At 42.3% G+C, this 17,983-nt stretch overlaps 1 protein-coding gene across 2 annotated transcripts in view; it reads right to left on the reverse strand.

Annotated features, from left to right (window-relative positions):
- LOC107590035 (transcription factor SOX-5-like) overlaps positions 1-17,983 on the reverse strand; it is a 217,930-nt gene that overhangs the window by 510 nt on the left and 199,437 nt on the right. For both annotated transcript variants that reach the window (XM_016278638.1, XM_016278646.1), the window contains 6 exons: positions 12,586-12,735; positions 9,140-9,311; positions 6,781-6,953; positions 2,507-2,609; positions 1,720-1,893; positions 296-512 (listed from right to left, as the gene is read on the reverse strand). In XM_016278638.1, the coding sequence (XP_016134124.1) occupies positions 296-512; positions 1,720-1,893; positions 2,507-2,609; positions 6,781-6,953; positions 9,140-9,311; positions 12,586-12,735 (989 nt within the window). The remainder of the gene's footprint in view (positions 1-295; positions 513-1,719; positions 1,894-2,506; positions 2,610-6,780; positions 6,954-9,139; positions 9,312-12,585; positions 12,736-17,983) is intronic.

A 17,983-nucleotide genomic window follows, 5' to 3' on the forward strand; every position in this document is an offset into this window, starting at 1 on the left:
TTTACTTACATAATGTGACATATTACTGAGTGAAATTGGATATTTAACAAAAAATGTGGGGTGGGTTCTTGATTTTGTCTATTGGGAACTAGATAGTGAAAAAGGGAAGGGTTGAAAAATTAGCGAGCTTCTTGATGTCACCCAAAGGAGAGCTGTGTGAATTTTTACTTCATTAATGCACTGATTGATCTTTCACAGTAAGAAAAGGAATGTGTATTAAGAAATTCAGCAGGGTAAATTTGATGTCGACTTTAAAAGAATATATTACTGGAAGGTGTTATATAATGAAACGTACCCTACGGTGAAGTACTGCCGCATTTCCTGTCTGCGGTTGCGCATGATGGCCTTATATTCACCAATGCGCAATTTCTTTCCGTCCACTAGGCAGGTGCGTTTGGGTCGTGGTTTGTATTTGTAGTCTGGATATTTCTCTAGGTGCTGCTTACTAAGACGGGCCTGTTCTTCATAATATGGCTGCTTTTCCAGGTTGGTCATGGCTTTCCAACGAGAACCTGCAAGAACAACAAGGTGTTAGAGAGAACAAACACACTTGTGATTCAGACAGAATGAAAGGGAAAGCCGCTACAGCTGTAAACATTTAGGAAAAATGTGGCAGATCAGGGTCAGATGAACTCAAACCCAGACTAATACAGGGCTTCTTTAAGACACATTAGACGACTAATCATTCAGGCAACCCAGTGACTATTCGATTTTTAAAATATGCAATTTTGCACACTCTCAATGCTCAGTACGGCTTTTAACTGCCTTTCGTTAGCCTCAGAACTGGTACTTTGCACTAAGAGAGGGTTTTTGTTTGGTCTAATGAGTACCTTTGAGTGGAGCTGATGTCAAACAGAGAAGAATAGAGTGTGCTCTCTGCCCTCCAAAACACACACTGGTGACGTGAGACATTATTCCAGGTGACAGCGGGTTAAGTGGGCCACTAACACACTCCATCTAATTATCAGAGCTCAACAGGCATACCTGTGGCCTGTGTCTCTTATTTCTCATTAACATAGATGTGTGAACACACACAACTGTGTACACATGCCACAGTCCCAGAAACTCCAGCAAACGTGTGTTCAGGGTGATACGTTTGTGTATATGTGAGTCTGTGTTGAATTTACACAGTCCTACTGTATGTTTAATGGGAAAAAGCTGTCACCACTGGCCCTGACATGCACCCAGCACTGAAAAGGGGAAACTCCTTCTGTTAACAATTGAGAGAGCGGGGCCTTATTAAAACCAGATTTTCCAGCGTTATAAAACGCTTAGGAGCTCTTTAAAATGTCAAACACAATCCCAGAGGTCTGGAGAAAATGTCAGACAGACTGGAGAGCTGGTTTAATGCATAATGAATTATATCATCATTGTTGGAGTCGGCCCTCTAGAGCGATTCATTAGGCTGTGGTTACACAATGCAGTGCGGGAAAGGGCTGTGTGTGTGTTGGGGAGGAAGAACAGAGGGGATTCTCTGTGGCTGGCTGCATAGTTCTTCCAGAAGGAGCCAGCCTTTAAGCCCAACCCATATTTAATGTACCCACAAATCTCAGCCAATTAGGGAATACAGTGTGTGGCGAATCAAAGCCGGATGGAATATAAATCGATCAAAAGCCTCGAGTCAAAAACTGCACAGCTGGAAACAAGAGCGGACGCTAGTAAACCTGAAGTGGTTAGATAAGTGGTTGGAGAGATTTACTAGTGCTGTCTCTCCCTCACCAAGGATCTTGCTGATGTTTGAGTTGTGCATGTCAGGGAAAGCCTGAAGGATCTTCCTCCTCTCGTCTTTAGCCCAGACCATAAAGGCGTTCATGGGCCGCTTGATGTGCGGTTCGCTGCTGCCACGTCCTCGAGCCTCCCTGAAGATCCGTGAGTCTGACACACTTGGGCTTCCTGGAGAAGGAAAACCGGGACTCACTGTTAGTGTGGGGATACACATAATCATAAGTACAGTACAGATCAAATAAGATGGAAATGTACGGTTTGATGTAATTTTATCCACTGAGAATCATGAAAAATGGAAAGGAGAAAGATTAAAAGCAAGTTGGCAGGCGAAATTGGCAACAAGGATACAATTATGGGGATTATGGGGAAGTAAATAGGGTCCATGGTCATTGCACGTTAACCTTAATGTATCTTTAAAGTTTTTAAAATATTTTCTTCCATATTATGACTCGCATCTGAGTAAAACAGATTATCAAAGGAAAAAAAACTAGCACAAATTGAAAAAATGTCAAAAAATGTAGGACTGGGTCCTGGTGTGAGCTTGCAGTTGACAGTGAGGGCTGTTTATTTGGAGGCGAAATGATTGAAGTATTTAAGTTAAAAGTTAGGAGGTCAAAAAATAAATAATAAAACATGGATGGATGAGTTGTTCACGATAAGATCAATAAATTGAAAATAGATACGCATTTTTATTTCATGCGACTTTAAACTGAACTTTTTGATGACACAATAAAATCAATTGAAAGATGAATTTATGATGGGCCGTAAAAGAGTATCTTACCATCTGAATCGCCACTGATGCCGAAGTCCATCATTGCATGAGTGAACTTGCTGTCTTCAGACTGTTTTAACTGTTGGCTCAGGCTTTCAAGAGCGGCTTTATCCTGTACACACACAACATACAACCAATCCAGTTAGATTCATAATCCACAAATCAACAGATTCATTAGCATAAGCACCAATGAACTGACAAATCAAGTGCATAGAAGAAGACTCGAAAATGAAAATGTGAGAATGTTTATCCATCAAAAACGAGTAGCATGGATGCCACCTGCAATCTATTTACACTAATTCTTTCCCTCTCTACTCGATCTCTGTCTCTCTCGCTTAGCCCTAAGGTCAATGCATTAGAGAGTGCAAGCGCTCCAGAGATGAGAGTGGGGTTGGACCACACAGCCTCCTGGGTATTTATTACACACAAATAAAAAGAGATTTACTATGCATTTACATGGCTAATGTAGCTGGGCCGCATATTTCAACACAACACCCCCTGCTCTCTCGAAACACGCACACCCCCTGTCACCCCCCCGGAGCTGCATCTGGGGCTTAATTAGTCAATTAGACTCCATCCTGAATCCACGCTACGTTTAAAACACACTCACAGACAGAGTCCTCACCATTAGAGAATGACCCGGGCCTTCTGCGACTCTGTAATGAAATGCATTACACCATTTCGCAGCCATCAAGATTTAATTGTTCAGACTGAGTTAGTGAGTGGGGTTTAAATGAATGTGTAATGGAGAGAGAATCTCTCCCTGGAGAGACAGAGAAAGAGAGAGAAATGGAGCGATGATCAGGTTTGATAATGTGACAACATGAAAACTTAGGCTTTATACAGTAGAAGGTCTGTAATATCTGGTGAAAGCTATCCGTTAATAATCTGTATAATAATAATCCATTAATAGTCAGTGGAGAACCATCAGGGCCCTCAGAGAGGGCCTAAACTATTGTAAAAACAATATTTACAATTTTTTAATATTTTTTTTAAAATGACAAACTTTTAAATATGATTTTTAATAAAAAGTCATAATTTCCAATTGTATTTCAGCAATTCATAATTTCACAATCATCTAAATAAAATAAATACAATTTCTGTGGAAATAAACTCTTCAAATCTGCCTATTCAGTAAATGCGTTAAATGAACTCCGCTCATTTTCTCCATATTAGAATGTTTCCGCCTAGCGTTTGCGGCTCTGTGATTGGTGGTCCAGCTGTGAAATTACAGAGGGCCAATAGTAATAGTAAATCAATGGGAGCATAATTTTAAATGACAGAAAAACGGACCAATCATATCTTTTCTCTAAATGGGCGGGCCTTGTTATCACTAACTTTATGACAAGTTCCGCCCGCTGTCGGATCTCTATCAGAAAAAAATATATACGCTGATTGATAAAGTAACTAGCTATTATTCACGTCACGATGGAAGCCGCAAATAACGCAAGTGAGAACATTTACTGGGCTGCTGTGCCAATAATAATATTATTTAATATAAACACTGCTTGTTTGTAATGAAGTGTCTGTCGCCAAGTTGTTTTGCTGTGAGCGCTGTCATGATGTGTTGGCTTACATTAAACATTACATTTGTTGTTTTTGTGCACAGACCAATTGTGTGATGATGCATTTGTAATGAGGATTTTCATTTGACTTAAATTTAGCTATGTTTTATTTTGGTGATATCAGTCACTCTCGCTGCTCTGTTTTCTTGTTGCATTTCTGAAAGGCGGTCGCACACCGGACGAGAAGCTCAGCGCCGCCGCCATGCGATGTGTGAGTCTAGGGCAAATTATCGCACACCGGACGCGTCGCGTTCAGTTTGAGATGGCAGTCCAAAACCTTTAATCTACTCTCCAAGCAGTCAAACATTCACTTCAAGAATGAGCAAGTGGTGTCAATGAGTTTGAAGTTCGGTGATAAAAAAACAGCGCAAACAGAATGAGAAAGTGTGGTCTATTGAAGTCAAAGCATGGAGGTCGGTGGTGCTGCTGGTGCGCATGTAGAAAACAATGTGTTTGAATATTAAAGACATGGTGTGGCGCAGCACTGCGCTTCTCGTCCAGTATGTGACCGCTTTAAGGCTGGAATAGCTTCTTGTTTCAAAGGTGGAATTGTCAAAGATGACTTTTAGAATTAGACTGTGTAAGCTAGGCTGGTAGTCTGTTTTCCCCCCCGACGAGGGTAGGGGGAGAGGGCCAAGGTTCAAAAGTCACGGTTCGCTACTGACTCCTGTTCATCTCAACTGCAAGTAGATTTACTACTTTTAAGAGCCCTCATGAAAAATAGTCCCTGCACAACATTTACTTGCACAAATTATCAGCTAATTTTAAATAAGCATTAATGAAGAAAGATGCTTTTAAGCTGGTGTAGTTACAACATGTACCAGCAGAGGCTAACTGGGCCATGCTAACCAGCTAAACCTTGTTTGGATTGACACTAAAACTCCTTCACCTCATAGACGACTGACCTTGTTCATCTTCCACAATCCATTTAGCTTAGTGTGACACAAAAGGGTTTAGGAACAGGGCTTGGTTTGACTGCACAATGTGTTCCTGGGGAACAAGTTCAAAGCGCGCAGCACACTCTCTCTCAGAGAGTCGAGGTTAAAATGGAGAGGGACAGTAATTGTCTAAAATCAGGAGATAATGGACTGAAGAGGAAAAACAAACATTAGATGGGCTGGCTGATGTGGACCTCAGTCACGTAGGAGGTAAAGTCAAGTAACAATATGAAAGTAAAAATATGAATGGGGGAAAAATAGTGAAAGAACAATTGTGCCACTTTGCCATGTGGCATTTCAGCACAAACCACTGCAATCCAGACTCAAAAACTTTGAGGATTTTAGTCTGTCTATTAGCTTTGAAGCAATCTATATGCTACAGTACATCTAAAAGTTGAAGAAAATCCTGGAAATTCCTTTTTAACAGAAATGCACATTTAAAAATTAGTCTTCTCTAAGAAAATGGACAAAAATACACGACTCATCCTCTACTACAGATTTTTGTCCAGTCAGAAGCTCTCTAGAATTATTATGCATCACCCCAAACCCCCCCTTGCTAAGACTAGTAAGTAGCAAAACATGGGTCATAGTTGATGTAACAAAAGCCTAAAGTCTATTTTTTGTATTAAAACTTCCCGCTTCAATCTGAAATATGGCAAATACAGAAAAAAAAATTCATCCAATTTCTGTAAGACAGATAACTGAAAACTCTCTTCAGGTGTTTGTTGCCCTCATATTTACTGCAGCTAATCTGCCCTTTTTTCAACATTCGGATGTGTGGCCTTAATCAAAAATAACCCCTCTGTACTTTAAATGTGCAAAAGTGCAGCACGGAGGACGGTGTGTGTAAGGGCATAAAGCTGTGGTCAGGGTAAAGTGCAGCTGATCTGTTGTAAATCATAATAAGGATAGAGTGCTTGGGAGATGTGGCTTATTCCTAATGCACCTTCATTAACCTTGTAGCAATCAGCAGAGCCACTAAGCCTGGTCGACAGAAGAAAAACCCCACCAATGTGTGCGTGTGCTAAATTGAAGCAGAGATCAATGCACCCATAAACATGCTTTAGTTAAGCATTTACCTACTGTGTATTTGCAGATGTTGATATGAGTTTACACAAAGGTTTATGAAATAAACCAAATCTCTGTGTGGCAGAGAAGATCAGGAAGCAAGGACACCTGTGTATACACAAGCGCCTTCCTCTGCTGATGTGCACAATCACGCCATTAGAGATGGACGAGGCAAAATTGTCCATAATTTAATGCTTGTTTACTGACACACTCGGCTTTTAAAAGCATTTGTATGCAAATTCCTCAGAAAGCGACTGTGTTTTATTATTTGTGGTCGAAGGCGTTTCCTGTGCTGTGGCTCGTGGACCAGCTGACTCCAGTGTGTTTAGAAAACAAGCCCAATTTAGCCGCACAGCCGAGGAGTCACTCCAGTCACTTCACATTAACGTCAGCTACGCCATTAAAATTAGCATCCCGTTCACTGCGCCCTGCCTGCCCTTAGCCTGCCTTCCAGACACGACCATCGTGTACAACAAAAGAGCTTTCAGATCTTAGTCACCTCCACTGCTCCTCTTCACAAGAACAGCTTTGGGAAATCGCTTTGTTCAGAGATAAACACGTTCTGTTGTAATTAACGCTTCTGTTTGTGTTGTTTCGGCTGTTTTAATCCTCACTTCATTGGTGATGAGCAGGAAGGGATCTGCAGACTTTTTTCCTTCACAAATTGAAAGAATAAGTGAGTCTGTAAATACAAGACCAGAGTTTATCGAACCTTCTCTGAGCGACCGTTGTTGAGGCTCAGGCTGTTGACAGCCGCTACTTTGGCGTCCAGAACCTGCTGTTCTCTCTTTAGCTGCTCCTTCATCTGTCGGGCCTCCTGGAAAGCTTTGGTCACTGCCTCATGGTCGTTCAGGTAGCCGCCGGAGGTGATGGACGACAGTAGGTCTGAAAGCATGACAGGTATGAGTGAGACAGAGCACAAGCATAAGACAAGAGACCGTAAGACAGCAGACAGGTAAAGCATATAAATGTGTCTTGTTGTAATGCAGTCATTTTCAAATGGTTCCTGCATTTACCAAATGGCCAATTTCCATTCCCTGTTAGCAATTTCGCATATTGTTGCAATGCATTTTGTGATTGCCTTCTCAGTGAAGGAGGCTGTATAATTATATATTCCTACCTTTTGGGATAGCTTTTGCCTTAAAATGTTGCCTCTGTAGGCAGCTCACTAGGATTTGGAACGGAGCAATACTTCCACATGCAAAATATAAGAGATCTAGTTGAAAACAAATGCTGACGCCTGAAGAAAATCTCCCAAATCTGCATTTTTTACATTGAGAGATTTGCTAAAATGTGCAATTTGTCTTATATCCCACACATATAAAAGCAGTCTCGCTCTCTTTCTCTGTCTGCCATTCTGTAAGCTTTTATTCAGACCAAAGCTCAGGGAAATCTTTAAAGGAAAAAAAAAGAGAGAGGAGATTACTTATATTAAAGCCATAAGCGGCCTAATTTGGCCCATTCTGCAACATCTGCCTCCGAGCATATCAAAGATGTTTCCAACCATCTTTTCATGGCTATTATTTGTATTATTCTCAGCAGCTTAACCGCCCAAGCCGTTAGCCGCATCTGTTGGCTAGTGTATGTGTGGTGGAGCATTATCTTGCCAGGATAGATCTAACAAAGACCTATGCTAGATTATGAGTCTTTATCTGTCCTAATCCGGTCGCTAATGCTGGATAGGATGGATTAAATGCTTTCATTTGAAATGACAGAGTAGGGAACTCTTTTAAAAGTCATATCTCAGGAATCTGCTAAAGTGGCCACAGGTCACAGGGTGTGAGATCCAGCACACTTCCTGACAGTCGATTTAATAGGGGTAAAAAAAATGTCTGGAGTGTTAATTGAGAGCACTGACCCCACTAAAGAGAGATGGTTATGAGATTTTCTTACATTTAAAATGACTTGTTTAAAGAAGAGATGACTATCAGCCTAATAACACAAAACATAAACAGTATATCACTTTTAACATTACAGTGACCTGAAGAGTGAAACTTTCTTTTTGGCTTCTGAGGAAAAGCAAGGGAGAGTGATGGCCTTAGAGGACACAGTCCTTGACAGCCCCTGTTATGTTTCTGTGGTGACAGTGACACAAAAAGAAAGGGACGCGTGGGGTCGGGCATGCTGGAAAGTCTCAGGACAGATGTCACTTAGCAAGGTCAAACAGATAAGAGAGGTGGAGAACAAGGATGATGGAAAGATGAGGAAATTGCACAAAAAAGGGCGTTCAAAGGCATTTGTCAAGTTGAAATATAAATATACATCCAGATAAACACGTACACCTACAAACAACATTTTATGTGGGGCTCTGAATATGTCTTTGATATCACAATACTTCCTGACCCCTTAAAGATGTGCTCCAGATAGAATAATCATGGGACATACGGCACTTTCAAATTTAATGATCTAAAAGTACCGCTCGCCGCGCCATGTTCTAAAGGATTCCAGTGAAAACTTTACTTCCTAATCCATTTTTTCTGAACAAAAAACATCTGGGCGGCAAATCCACTAATCTGCTATTAAATCCCAGGATTTGTTGAAAAACACTGCGATTACAGAGCAGAAGTCTGAAATGGCTAACTGTTGTGAGGAGGGGAGGCATGGGGAGGGGAGAATATTGCTTTTATTGTGTTATTAATGTATGTTGTTTGTGCTGTGGGTGGTAACAGAGTTGTATAAGAGGCTTGTCTAATCTCAGCGCCTGTCAGGAAGGCTTGTGTTGCTCTATTCAGCACCTCTAAACAACAGAAATAAACGCTGCTAAACCTTCCCATCCGCTGTCTCGCTCTCTTTCGCTTCCAAACACAGCTGCTTAACAAGCTCTCCCCCAACATTTAGTCTAATAAATGTTTGACAATGTGCCCTTCAGGCAAAATTAAATTCTACAAACCTAAAAATGTAACATCAATTACCGTCTCATACAAGAGTCTGTGCCAGCAGAAAAATATATCCAGGGAGTAGGAAATGCTCTTGAGAGATACATTCAGGGCAATATGTAATAACATTAAGCAGGTTATGCTGCGATTTGTGTGTGTTTATTGAATTGCAATGAACTGTGGAGGTGTGGGTACCTATGGAGCTGAGTCTGGACGGCGGTCCTCCGATGCTGGAGGGGGCACTGTGCTTCAGGGACCCGGGGCCCAGCTTCAGGGCAGGGACCTGTGGGGAAGCGGGGGAGGTGGGTGACTTGCTCTCGGATGCCTTAGGCTTGGACGACAGATTCAAGGGCTGAGCGCCCTCGTCCTGCAAAACAGCAACACGTTTGGCCTGGTGTGATTTTTCTCCTCAGAGACTTGGGACCCAATCAAATCTCCCAGCAGGGGTCAAATCAGCTGACCGCACACCGAAATGTAGGTTTTCAGCAGATGCGGCCAGACCACAAGGAAATGTAAGATTAATTGCGGTTGCGCAGGCCAGTTGAAAAACTTGCCAATATTAGATTGATGTTGCGCAATGCCATGGCGCAATAAACATGCAGCACACCCATGCTCAATCAAACAAGAGAACAGGGACAAAGCGAGCATACCATGTAAAGAAACATGCTTAAGTGAGAAGATTCACACACATTTACCAAACATGTTGCGCATTGAGAAGAAAAAAACATACAAGCATACACACAAACACAGAATAACCAAGTATCCCATAAATATAAGCACAAATGATTATTTAATGTACACATTCCAGCTTCAGATGTTCACAGATGTCAATTAGACTCAATTACATAATAAACAAACAACACTGCCTCTGTGCCTCAAGGTTACGAGTGGTGGACTCTATTCATACATGCAAATGACTAGTACCCAGATATCAACCCTGCTGACATTGTAATCACATCAGAGAAGGCACCATAGAGCCAATTAGGTCTCAGAACGGCAGATGCTGCCCTGTGCACATCATTAGAACATTGCAATGAAGGCTTAAACCTGTCTTAATTGCCATCAAGACATTTCTGTCCTAACTATTGTTCTTAACAGCTTCACATCTCCATATCGAAACCACATCAGACCTCAGACCTCCAGGGTCTAATGACCTCACCAGCCGTCGCTCAAGCCACAGCTGTCAATCATTTTTGCCTGGCAGAGTGAGTCTTAGGTCACTAGCATGCTCCCACTGCGGTGGGATCTTATATGTGCTTACATGGGGAGTGCAGCATCTGTACTGACACCTGTTTCTAGAGCCTTTCTGTCTATCATGAATGCCCAGAAACACAAAAGCATTTGCAGCAGCCATAGAGGACAACCACATCTCACAGAACTACAGTGTCTCTCCTCGTCTTGCCTCTGCAGTAGTACGAGCAGACATTTTGCTCTCTTTCAGAGGCTGTACCTCAGCAAGGCAACATGCTAGGTTTTGGAACAGAGCTTCTGAGGTCTGGAGAGCTTGATTAAGACCTTTCCCTCACTGCTGGTGCTGTGATAGGCCGTAACAGGATTGTCCTCATTAGTGCTGCTCTCAATGGAAAGGGAACCAGTGGGATGTGGACTCCATCATAAGGGAGACACACAAAAGCCCCTACTCAATGAGAACACTAAGACGCGATTGAGGAGAATACTGTATCATGACCCATATTGTGTCGGGTGTGTAGCGAGGCTGCATTGAAGAGGAAAACTGAATATTTATGACAGATAATGCCTGCCTCCCGCCCCGATAGTGGATTGTTCTTCGAGAAGCAAATCCTTGGGTGGGATGTTAGCCAAAGAGAATGTAGCTGGTGAGAGGAGAACTAATGAAGACTGGCAAAGCCATGTGAGAGGAAGAAGGCTAGCTTTAAGATCAGTCATACATTTTACAGGAGGAGACAACTTAAATACAAAATGAATAAGCTTAAATCTCATTTAAAATGAGATGTCACTTAGAAATCCAAAACCTAAAAAAAACCCTTAGAAATTAACAATAACATGTCGGTGCCAAAAGCCTCATGGTTAGTGCATCAACATACAGCGTAACTGTGCTCAAGGCGACCAGAGTTCGATTTCCGTCTCGAAGTCCTTTGCTGATTCCGCTCCCCTCTCTCCTCCCAATGCTTTCCTGTCGTCTCTACTGTCCTATCTCAATAAAAAGCATAAAAAGCCCATAAAATGACTTTAAAAAAAGAAATTAACAATAATATTGTGTCAATATTGGAAGTGATCGGTGTGTCGCTACAGCTTGAGGTTGTTTACACTGGAAGTGTCAAAGCTCAGAATGCTGACCAACCATACAATCTAGTTGTAAGTGTATATATATAGCAACTTCAAGAGAAATCCTTAAGCCAACTGTGGCAGCACTGAGCCTAAGTGAAGGAATGAGGGTGTGAGGGTCTGCATGTGTAAATCTGAGTAGGTCACAGAGTGAAAACCGTGATATAGTGACTCTGTGATGCACCTGAGTTGTGAGGCTTCCCCCGGGGTAAAGCACTTAAGCTTTGTACGCCTCAGTCCAACCAGCTGTCTGACACATGGCACACGTCTTAAATTGAGAGAGTGGCAACTACCCCAGGGCAGCAACCCTGAAATATACATGCCTGCCCCTTCATGATGGCGAAAGCTTGCAGACGCAGAGAGAACAAACAAGAGAGTCCTGATTGAGGAAAAATTTGGAGAGGGAAACAGGAGGTTTGACTCCACTTTGAGATACTTGATAGGGAATATGAGAGAGACAGAAAAATATAAGGAAAAGGTCATTTTTCCTCATGGCTCAGTAGCCGTGGAGGCCAATTATCTGTATTATCCCTATCCCTCTTCTTTCTCTCCATTTATTTGGGCATGTGACAACAAAGGACCAAATGTTTGAGGAAACCAGCCTTCATTAGCCTTTGACACAGTGTGCTGCATGAGGCCAGGCCCAATCGATGGGGACCGCCAAAGCTTTACACTGAGATTGACAGACGGAAACATATCCTAAACTCTTCCTCTATGCAACAGGCATGTGATTAAGCTCCAGGTCTGTTCTCTTCCCTGTCCAAACAAGCATCGGTCTCAGCCGTGGCTCAAGGCCGGAGAGAGAGCAGGCAACAGGCCTTCACACATGTTTATCCAGCCCTGGCCGCCCCACGGTCCAGCTATTGTACTGCTGAGCGGGACAGAATGGGCTTGCAGGGGTGTCTGGGCATCTAGAATGACCAGCCCAGCAGGAGGGAAGAGAGGCCAGACAGGCTGCTTTTATTTCTGCACTGCCTGATATTCATGGAGCTTTATTCTGCTCAGATAGCTCTGGCCTCCTGCTGCCACGCTGGCCGAAGGGAAAGATACCTGCTCAGAGCCTTATACACTATCGGAAAAAGCACAACACAGTGGTGGTAGCTAGACTTCAGGTTCGATGACCAAGGACCTTCAGAAGCTGCCATAACAAAGCACTTGAAATGGAACAATGCAATGAGGCACGGAGAATTGAGGGCATAGTGCCAGCTTGCGCGAGTTATGGGTAATCAACCAAAAAAAAACATCAAAACCAGTACATACAAAGACTATAGCTCTGGATGGTAGGATGGTAAATGTACGCAGTTGTTCCAGCCTAATACACATCCACAAACACATACCTTGGGCTTTGGTGGCGGGGTGCTTCTGTTTTTCTCGCTCTGGCCGCTGGTGGGCGAGAGTGTTCCGGTTGCCAGGTTGGCCTGAGGCACTGTGCTGTGTTTGGCCCCTGGAGACACCTGCATGGCAGCTAGCTGAGCTGCATACAACTGCTGCTCAGAGACAGAGAGAGACAGAAAGAGAAAGAGAGAGGACAGACAGAGGGAGAAGGGACAGAAGAGTGGATGAAGGAGAGCGAAAGGTCCATGAATAAATGAATACATAGAACGCACAAACAAACAAAAAGAAAAAAAAACAGGCTAAAAAGCTGGTTTGGCCATTAGTGGAGAGGGCTGATGGTTGTTTATGTGTGAGGGGACAGAGCTGTCACTTTATGTTCCACCATCCGCCCTCAAGGGGCTACGCTAACAGCTAGCAGACGCCTGAGTGAGACATGTCCCCGCCAAGGTGCATCCTGGGAAAAAACACACTCACCATAAGGGTCATATTCACTAAGGAAAGAAAAGACGGAAAAAAAAGTGCCTCTCAAGGTGAAAAACTGGTGAATGTGTTTATGTAAAGAGAGAAGTTGTGAATCTCTTTGCCACTGGGAATAGAAACAAACGCCGCACCCCCGTTGATTCTTTTACTCTTACTCTTGTTTAAGAGCGCACACACCAGGACAGGAGGACCCATGAAAAAGCGCTCTTAAAATTTGAAAACATATCTGCCAGCATGATTCAATGAAACGCAGCATACTGCCATTTGACAGAATAAACAAACATTTTGCTCGTTTCTTTCTCTGTCGTTTAAAATGTTTTCATTTGTGATGAAAATGACAAAAGGTCAAAATGACTGATTTTTGACAATTTATTGTCATGCATATTTATATGTACATGTCAATATTCTATTGGCTTATGAAGTCTTTAGATATGGATATCTGTATGGATATCCACAGCACGTTTCTACGGTAACAGGCAGACAGTACAGCGGCTGGACATCACCTAAAACATATTCCCGAAGCTGTTTGTACAATTCCTGCAATAAGTGTGTTTGTGCGGCTTTCATGTGCAATTTTGTGGACTTTGAAGAAAGCTACGAATGAGGAAGGGGGGGGGGGGCTTTTATTGTATTTGTGGGTAAAGATGAGGAACCAAATCCGTGTTTACAGTAGCAGCAGAGACGGGCTGTTTTTTAAATTGTATATTTCTCTTTAAGGTTTGGAAGCAAGTGGCTGTTTGTGAGTAAAACTTCCGTCCTTCTGTTCGTCTCTGGCTGCCAGCCACCAGCAGGAAACAAAGACTGGTTTATGCAAATGTCCATGGCAGTTCTTTCTCTCTCTCAACCTCGACAGCACATTCTCCACAATCTTCTGTCGGCTGTATCTGCTAGAATTAAATATTTCTATCAGATGAGAACACACAGAGATTAACACACCATCATGCTGAGAGACATATCTCCACACAGAACATCTCTATCCACTCACACTGGCTTTTATCTGCCTAAATTTGCACCTCAGAGAGCTAATAAAGTTAATAAGTACTGATTTTTCCTTCAATTACAGAACACTGCTACATTAACTGTATGCCTAAAAGTAGAGGTACATCGATATATAAAAAATCTCTGATGTGTATTTAATTATATTTGTTTTGTCCAATACGATGGACAATATTAATCAACACTGTTTCGCCTTTCATTTTTTTAATGTCTACAGTAAGTAAAATTAGACATTTTAGAGACCTTGCATAGAAACAGTATGTTGTTTGAATGGAATTTTTAAACTGCTGGAATATTGCCATGATTTCATTTATCTCTTTTGTTTAACATCACAAAATAATCTCAGCTCAAATCTATACTTCTTTATCTTAAGTAATGTGCGTGCCATTGTACAGTCAGTCGGTCATTATCTTTAAAATAAACATTCTAAGCGTTTCTTCTATTTGTATTCCTCACTCTGGTTGTGCACAACCTCAACACACACACATTTTTCTGAGCTTTCTGATCAGGAGGTGACCTCAGTTGTGAGCTGTAGTCTGTGCAGGGGAGCAGGACATGAAATAAAGCTCTTGTTGGTCATTTCTGTTCAATTACTCCCACCATGGCCCCTGGTTGTGTGTGTGCCTGAGCGTGACATACGGCCCCTGTCGGAGCGTGCCCTGCCTTGTGTGTGTGTGTGTGTGCATGAGAGGGCGAGATGCTCCGTGTCCGGTCCACTGCATCAGACTGCTTTATTTTCTTTCTGAATCGAGTTCTATTACAGGGCCAGCTTTTGTCAGTCACAACAGCTAGACCAACACACACATACACTGCACTTCCAACAGGGGTTGCCACTGAACACCCTCAAAGCGCTGCCACCCCGTCGTCAGCGTGAGCAAACAGGAAGTGACAGCACAATGCCCCTCGAGTGCCCACGGGCTCACGTATGCACACGCAGCGAGAATGGGGGATGAATGGGTGGCTGATCTCAAAAGTGGGGATGTAACAGGAATTTAAATGTCAGCCTTACGCAAAAACACACACACACACACACACACACAGAGGTGCTGAATGGGGGAGGGTGTATCTGTGAGGCATTTGATAGGACTCTTGACTCCTTCAGTCAGGCTCCGTCCTTTTGAACTCTTAAAGCTTCTCCCCTTGCTTCTCTCGCTCTCTCTCTTTGCTAATCCCCACAGAGGAGTCTTAGGCCAGCTCTAATTCTCTAACTAGAACTCTGTGTATGTTTAAAGGCAACAAAGGTAAGAAAACACACACCGTCAACACAGAGGAAGGAAGCACAAGAAAGATCCCAATGGCAATGCCAGTCTGTGACGCTGCACCTGATTTCAGGCCTGTCCGATCTAGCAGGTCAGATGTGACTGCATTAAGTAGTGTGTGTGTTTGTACGTGTGTATATGCAGGGTGACGGGTGGAGATAGATTGGCATTTGTGCTTTAACTCGTAAGGCTGATCGGAGAGTATTAGTGTTGGTGACACATGTTTTAACAAAGCCATCCCCCCATCCTCGCTAAGCCCCCGTCCCCTCTCTGAGCGCAGGAAGACGGGCTGCTGTCAGCGCTATCCGTCGGAGTGGATCTGCGTGTCTTTATGTGGCTGAGCAGACATCTCTCGCTCTCCAGTAATACCCTGCTTTACTCAGATTATGAGCTTCTTTTTCCCATCTTGCTTTGTTGTTAAAATGGAAGCAGTTTGGAGTGATCCTCTAAGCTATTGTCATTTTGGTCACCGCTGGCTATTGTGCGCCTCATGCTTTTTTTCTTTGTCGTCGTCAATTCTTCCTATTCTTGTCGTAATTTTTTTTTGTGCTAAACTAAACACTGGCTGTCGAGTTCTGTGCCGTTTTGATTAGTGCGCCAGGCGGGATGAACTTCGACACGAGTTGCATCTGACTGAAGCCGCTGCCAAGAAATCTCCCTCCCTAAGTGTCAATTAGTGCTAAAGCTAGTGCTTGCAAAAATACAAAAGCCAAATTAAAATATATTGTGAGGTAGGATAATTTTTGCTTAATTATTTTTTCGGATTGTCAGGGAAGAGACTCAGTCCAGTCCAGGTTTTAGGTTTGCTTGTGGGAAGCTTTCAGTCAAAATAACATTCCCATTGTGTGATACACTGGGAATGTTATGTAAGCTTATTATGTTGTGGTGCAGATAGGGCAAGCTGGACAGGATCAATCCAGTCATGCTATCTATTACCAGTGCCACTGACCTCATCGAGCTTGGACAATGCCACCAGATTGCTATCTGAAAGGAATTCACAGTGCTTATCATTGTGAGCACACAAGTGCCTGTCAAAAAAATAAATCGCTGGGGGTTTGAACTACAAATGGAAATACATGTACTATTTCTTACGGCTGATAAAAGGCATTTAATACAGTCTCCCTCTCGCTTTCTCTGCTCGTTCTGCAGTAATCTAGTGCAATATGGTCCAACATCTGCCTCTACATATGATGGCTGACCTCCTCCATTGACCCACTTTATACCTCTTTAGTACTGCTGCTCACTGCTCGTATCTTTCTACTCCTCCTTTTCTTATCTGTCCCTCTTTCTTTATTCCCACATTTTCAACACAGTCATAGTCACTGTCCCGGCTTTTCAAGACAATCCCTCAGTGTATATGTGTGTGGTTTTGGTGGGTTGCACAGGTTAATTTAGCTGGTAATAGAATATTAGGCCAGTGTGAACTGTGGCCGCCGTTGTGAAAACTGGTTTTGTGGCCAGGTTTAAAAACCTCTGCAGTGACTAATGGAAAACACCTTGAAGATAGTGACCCCTGGTGCAATGACTCCCTCTCACTCAGACACACACACTTAAAGGTCTTGTTTAATGGCCATTGTGTAGGTAAGAAGTCTCACACAGATGTGACTTTGTTCATCTGGCGATTGCAGGTGTGTTGAAACCTAAAGAGAATTTCTCTAAATACTCTACATGCACACTACATAGGATGCAAGAAGCAAATGACAATATAATAAAATTAAGTTGAATAACTGTACTACAAATTATAATCAACATGTCTACACTGCAAGTGACAGAATGCATTATTTTCGGTTGATATATATATATATATATATATACTACCGCTCAAAAGTTTGGGATCAGTAAGACTTGTAATGTATTTTAAAGAAGTCTCTTATGCTCATCAAGGCTGCATTTATTTGATCAAAAATACAGAAAAAACAGTAATCTTGCAAAATGTTATTACAATATAAAATAATGATATATATATATTAGTGCTGTCAAACGATTAATCGCGATTAATCGCATCCAAAATAAAAGTTTATTTACATAATATGTGTATACTGTGTATATTTATTATGTATATATAAATACAACTCTTCTATTTAAGGATTATGGAGGCCACTGTGCTCTTGGGAACCTTAAGTGCAGCAGAATTTTTTTTGTAACTTTGGCCAGATCTGTGCCTTGCCACAATTCTGTTTCTGAGCTCTTCAGGCAGTTTCCTTTGACCTCATGATTCTCATTTGCTCTGACATGCACTGTGAGCTGTAAGGTCTTATATAGACAGGTGTGTGGCTTTCCTAATCAAGTCCAATCAGTATAATCAAACACAGTTGGACTCAAATGAAGGTGTAGAACCATCTCAAGGATGATCAGAAGAAATGGACAACACCTGAGTTAAATATATGAGTGTCACAGCAAAGGGTCTGAATACTTAGGACCACGTGATATTTCAGGTTTTCTTTTTTAATAAATCTGCAAAAATGTCAACAATTCTGTGTTTTTCTGTCAATATGGGGTGCTGTGTGTACATTAATGAGGAAAAAAAATTAACTTAAATGATTTTAGCAAATGGCTGCAATATAACAAAGAGTGAAAATTTTAAGGGGGTCTGAATACTTTCCGTACCCACTGTATATTAGAGGTGTAAGGGTTCACAAATTTCATGGTTCAGTTCAATATGTCA

The sequence above is a fragment of the Sinocyclocheilus grahami genome, unplaced genomic scaffold (genome assembly GCF_001515645.1).
Source record: "Sinocyclocheilus grahami isolate Dianchi unplaced genomic scaffold, SAMN03320097.WGS_v1.1 scaffold8.1, whole genome shotgun sequence".
In the NCBI taxonomy this organism is placed as follows: Eukaryota; Metazoa; Chordata; class Actinopteri; order Cypriniformes; family Cyprinidae; genus Sinocyclocheilus; species Sinocyclocheilus grahami.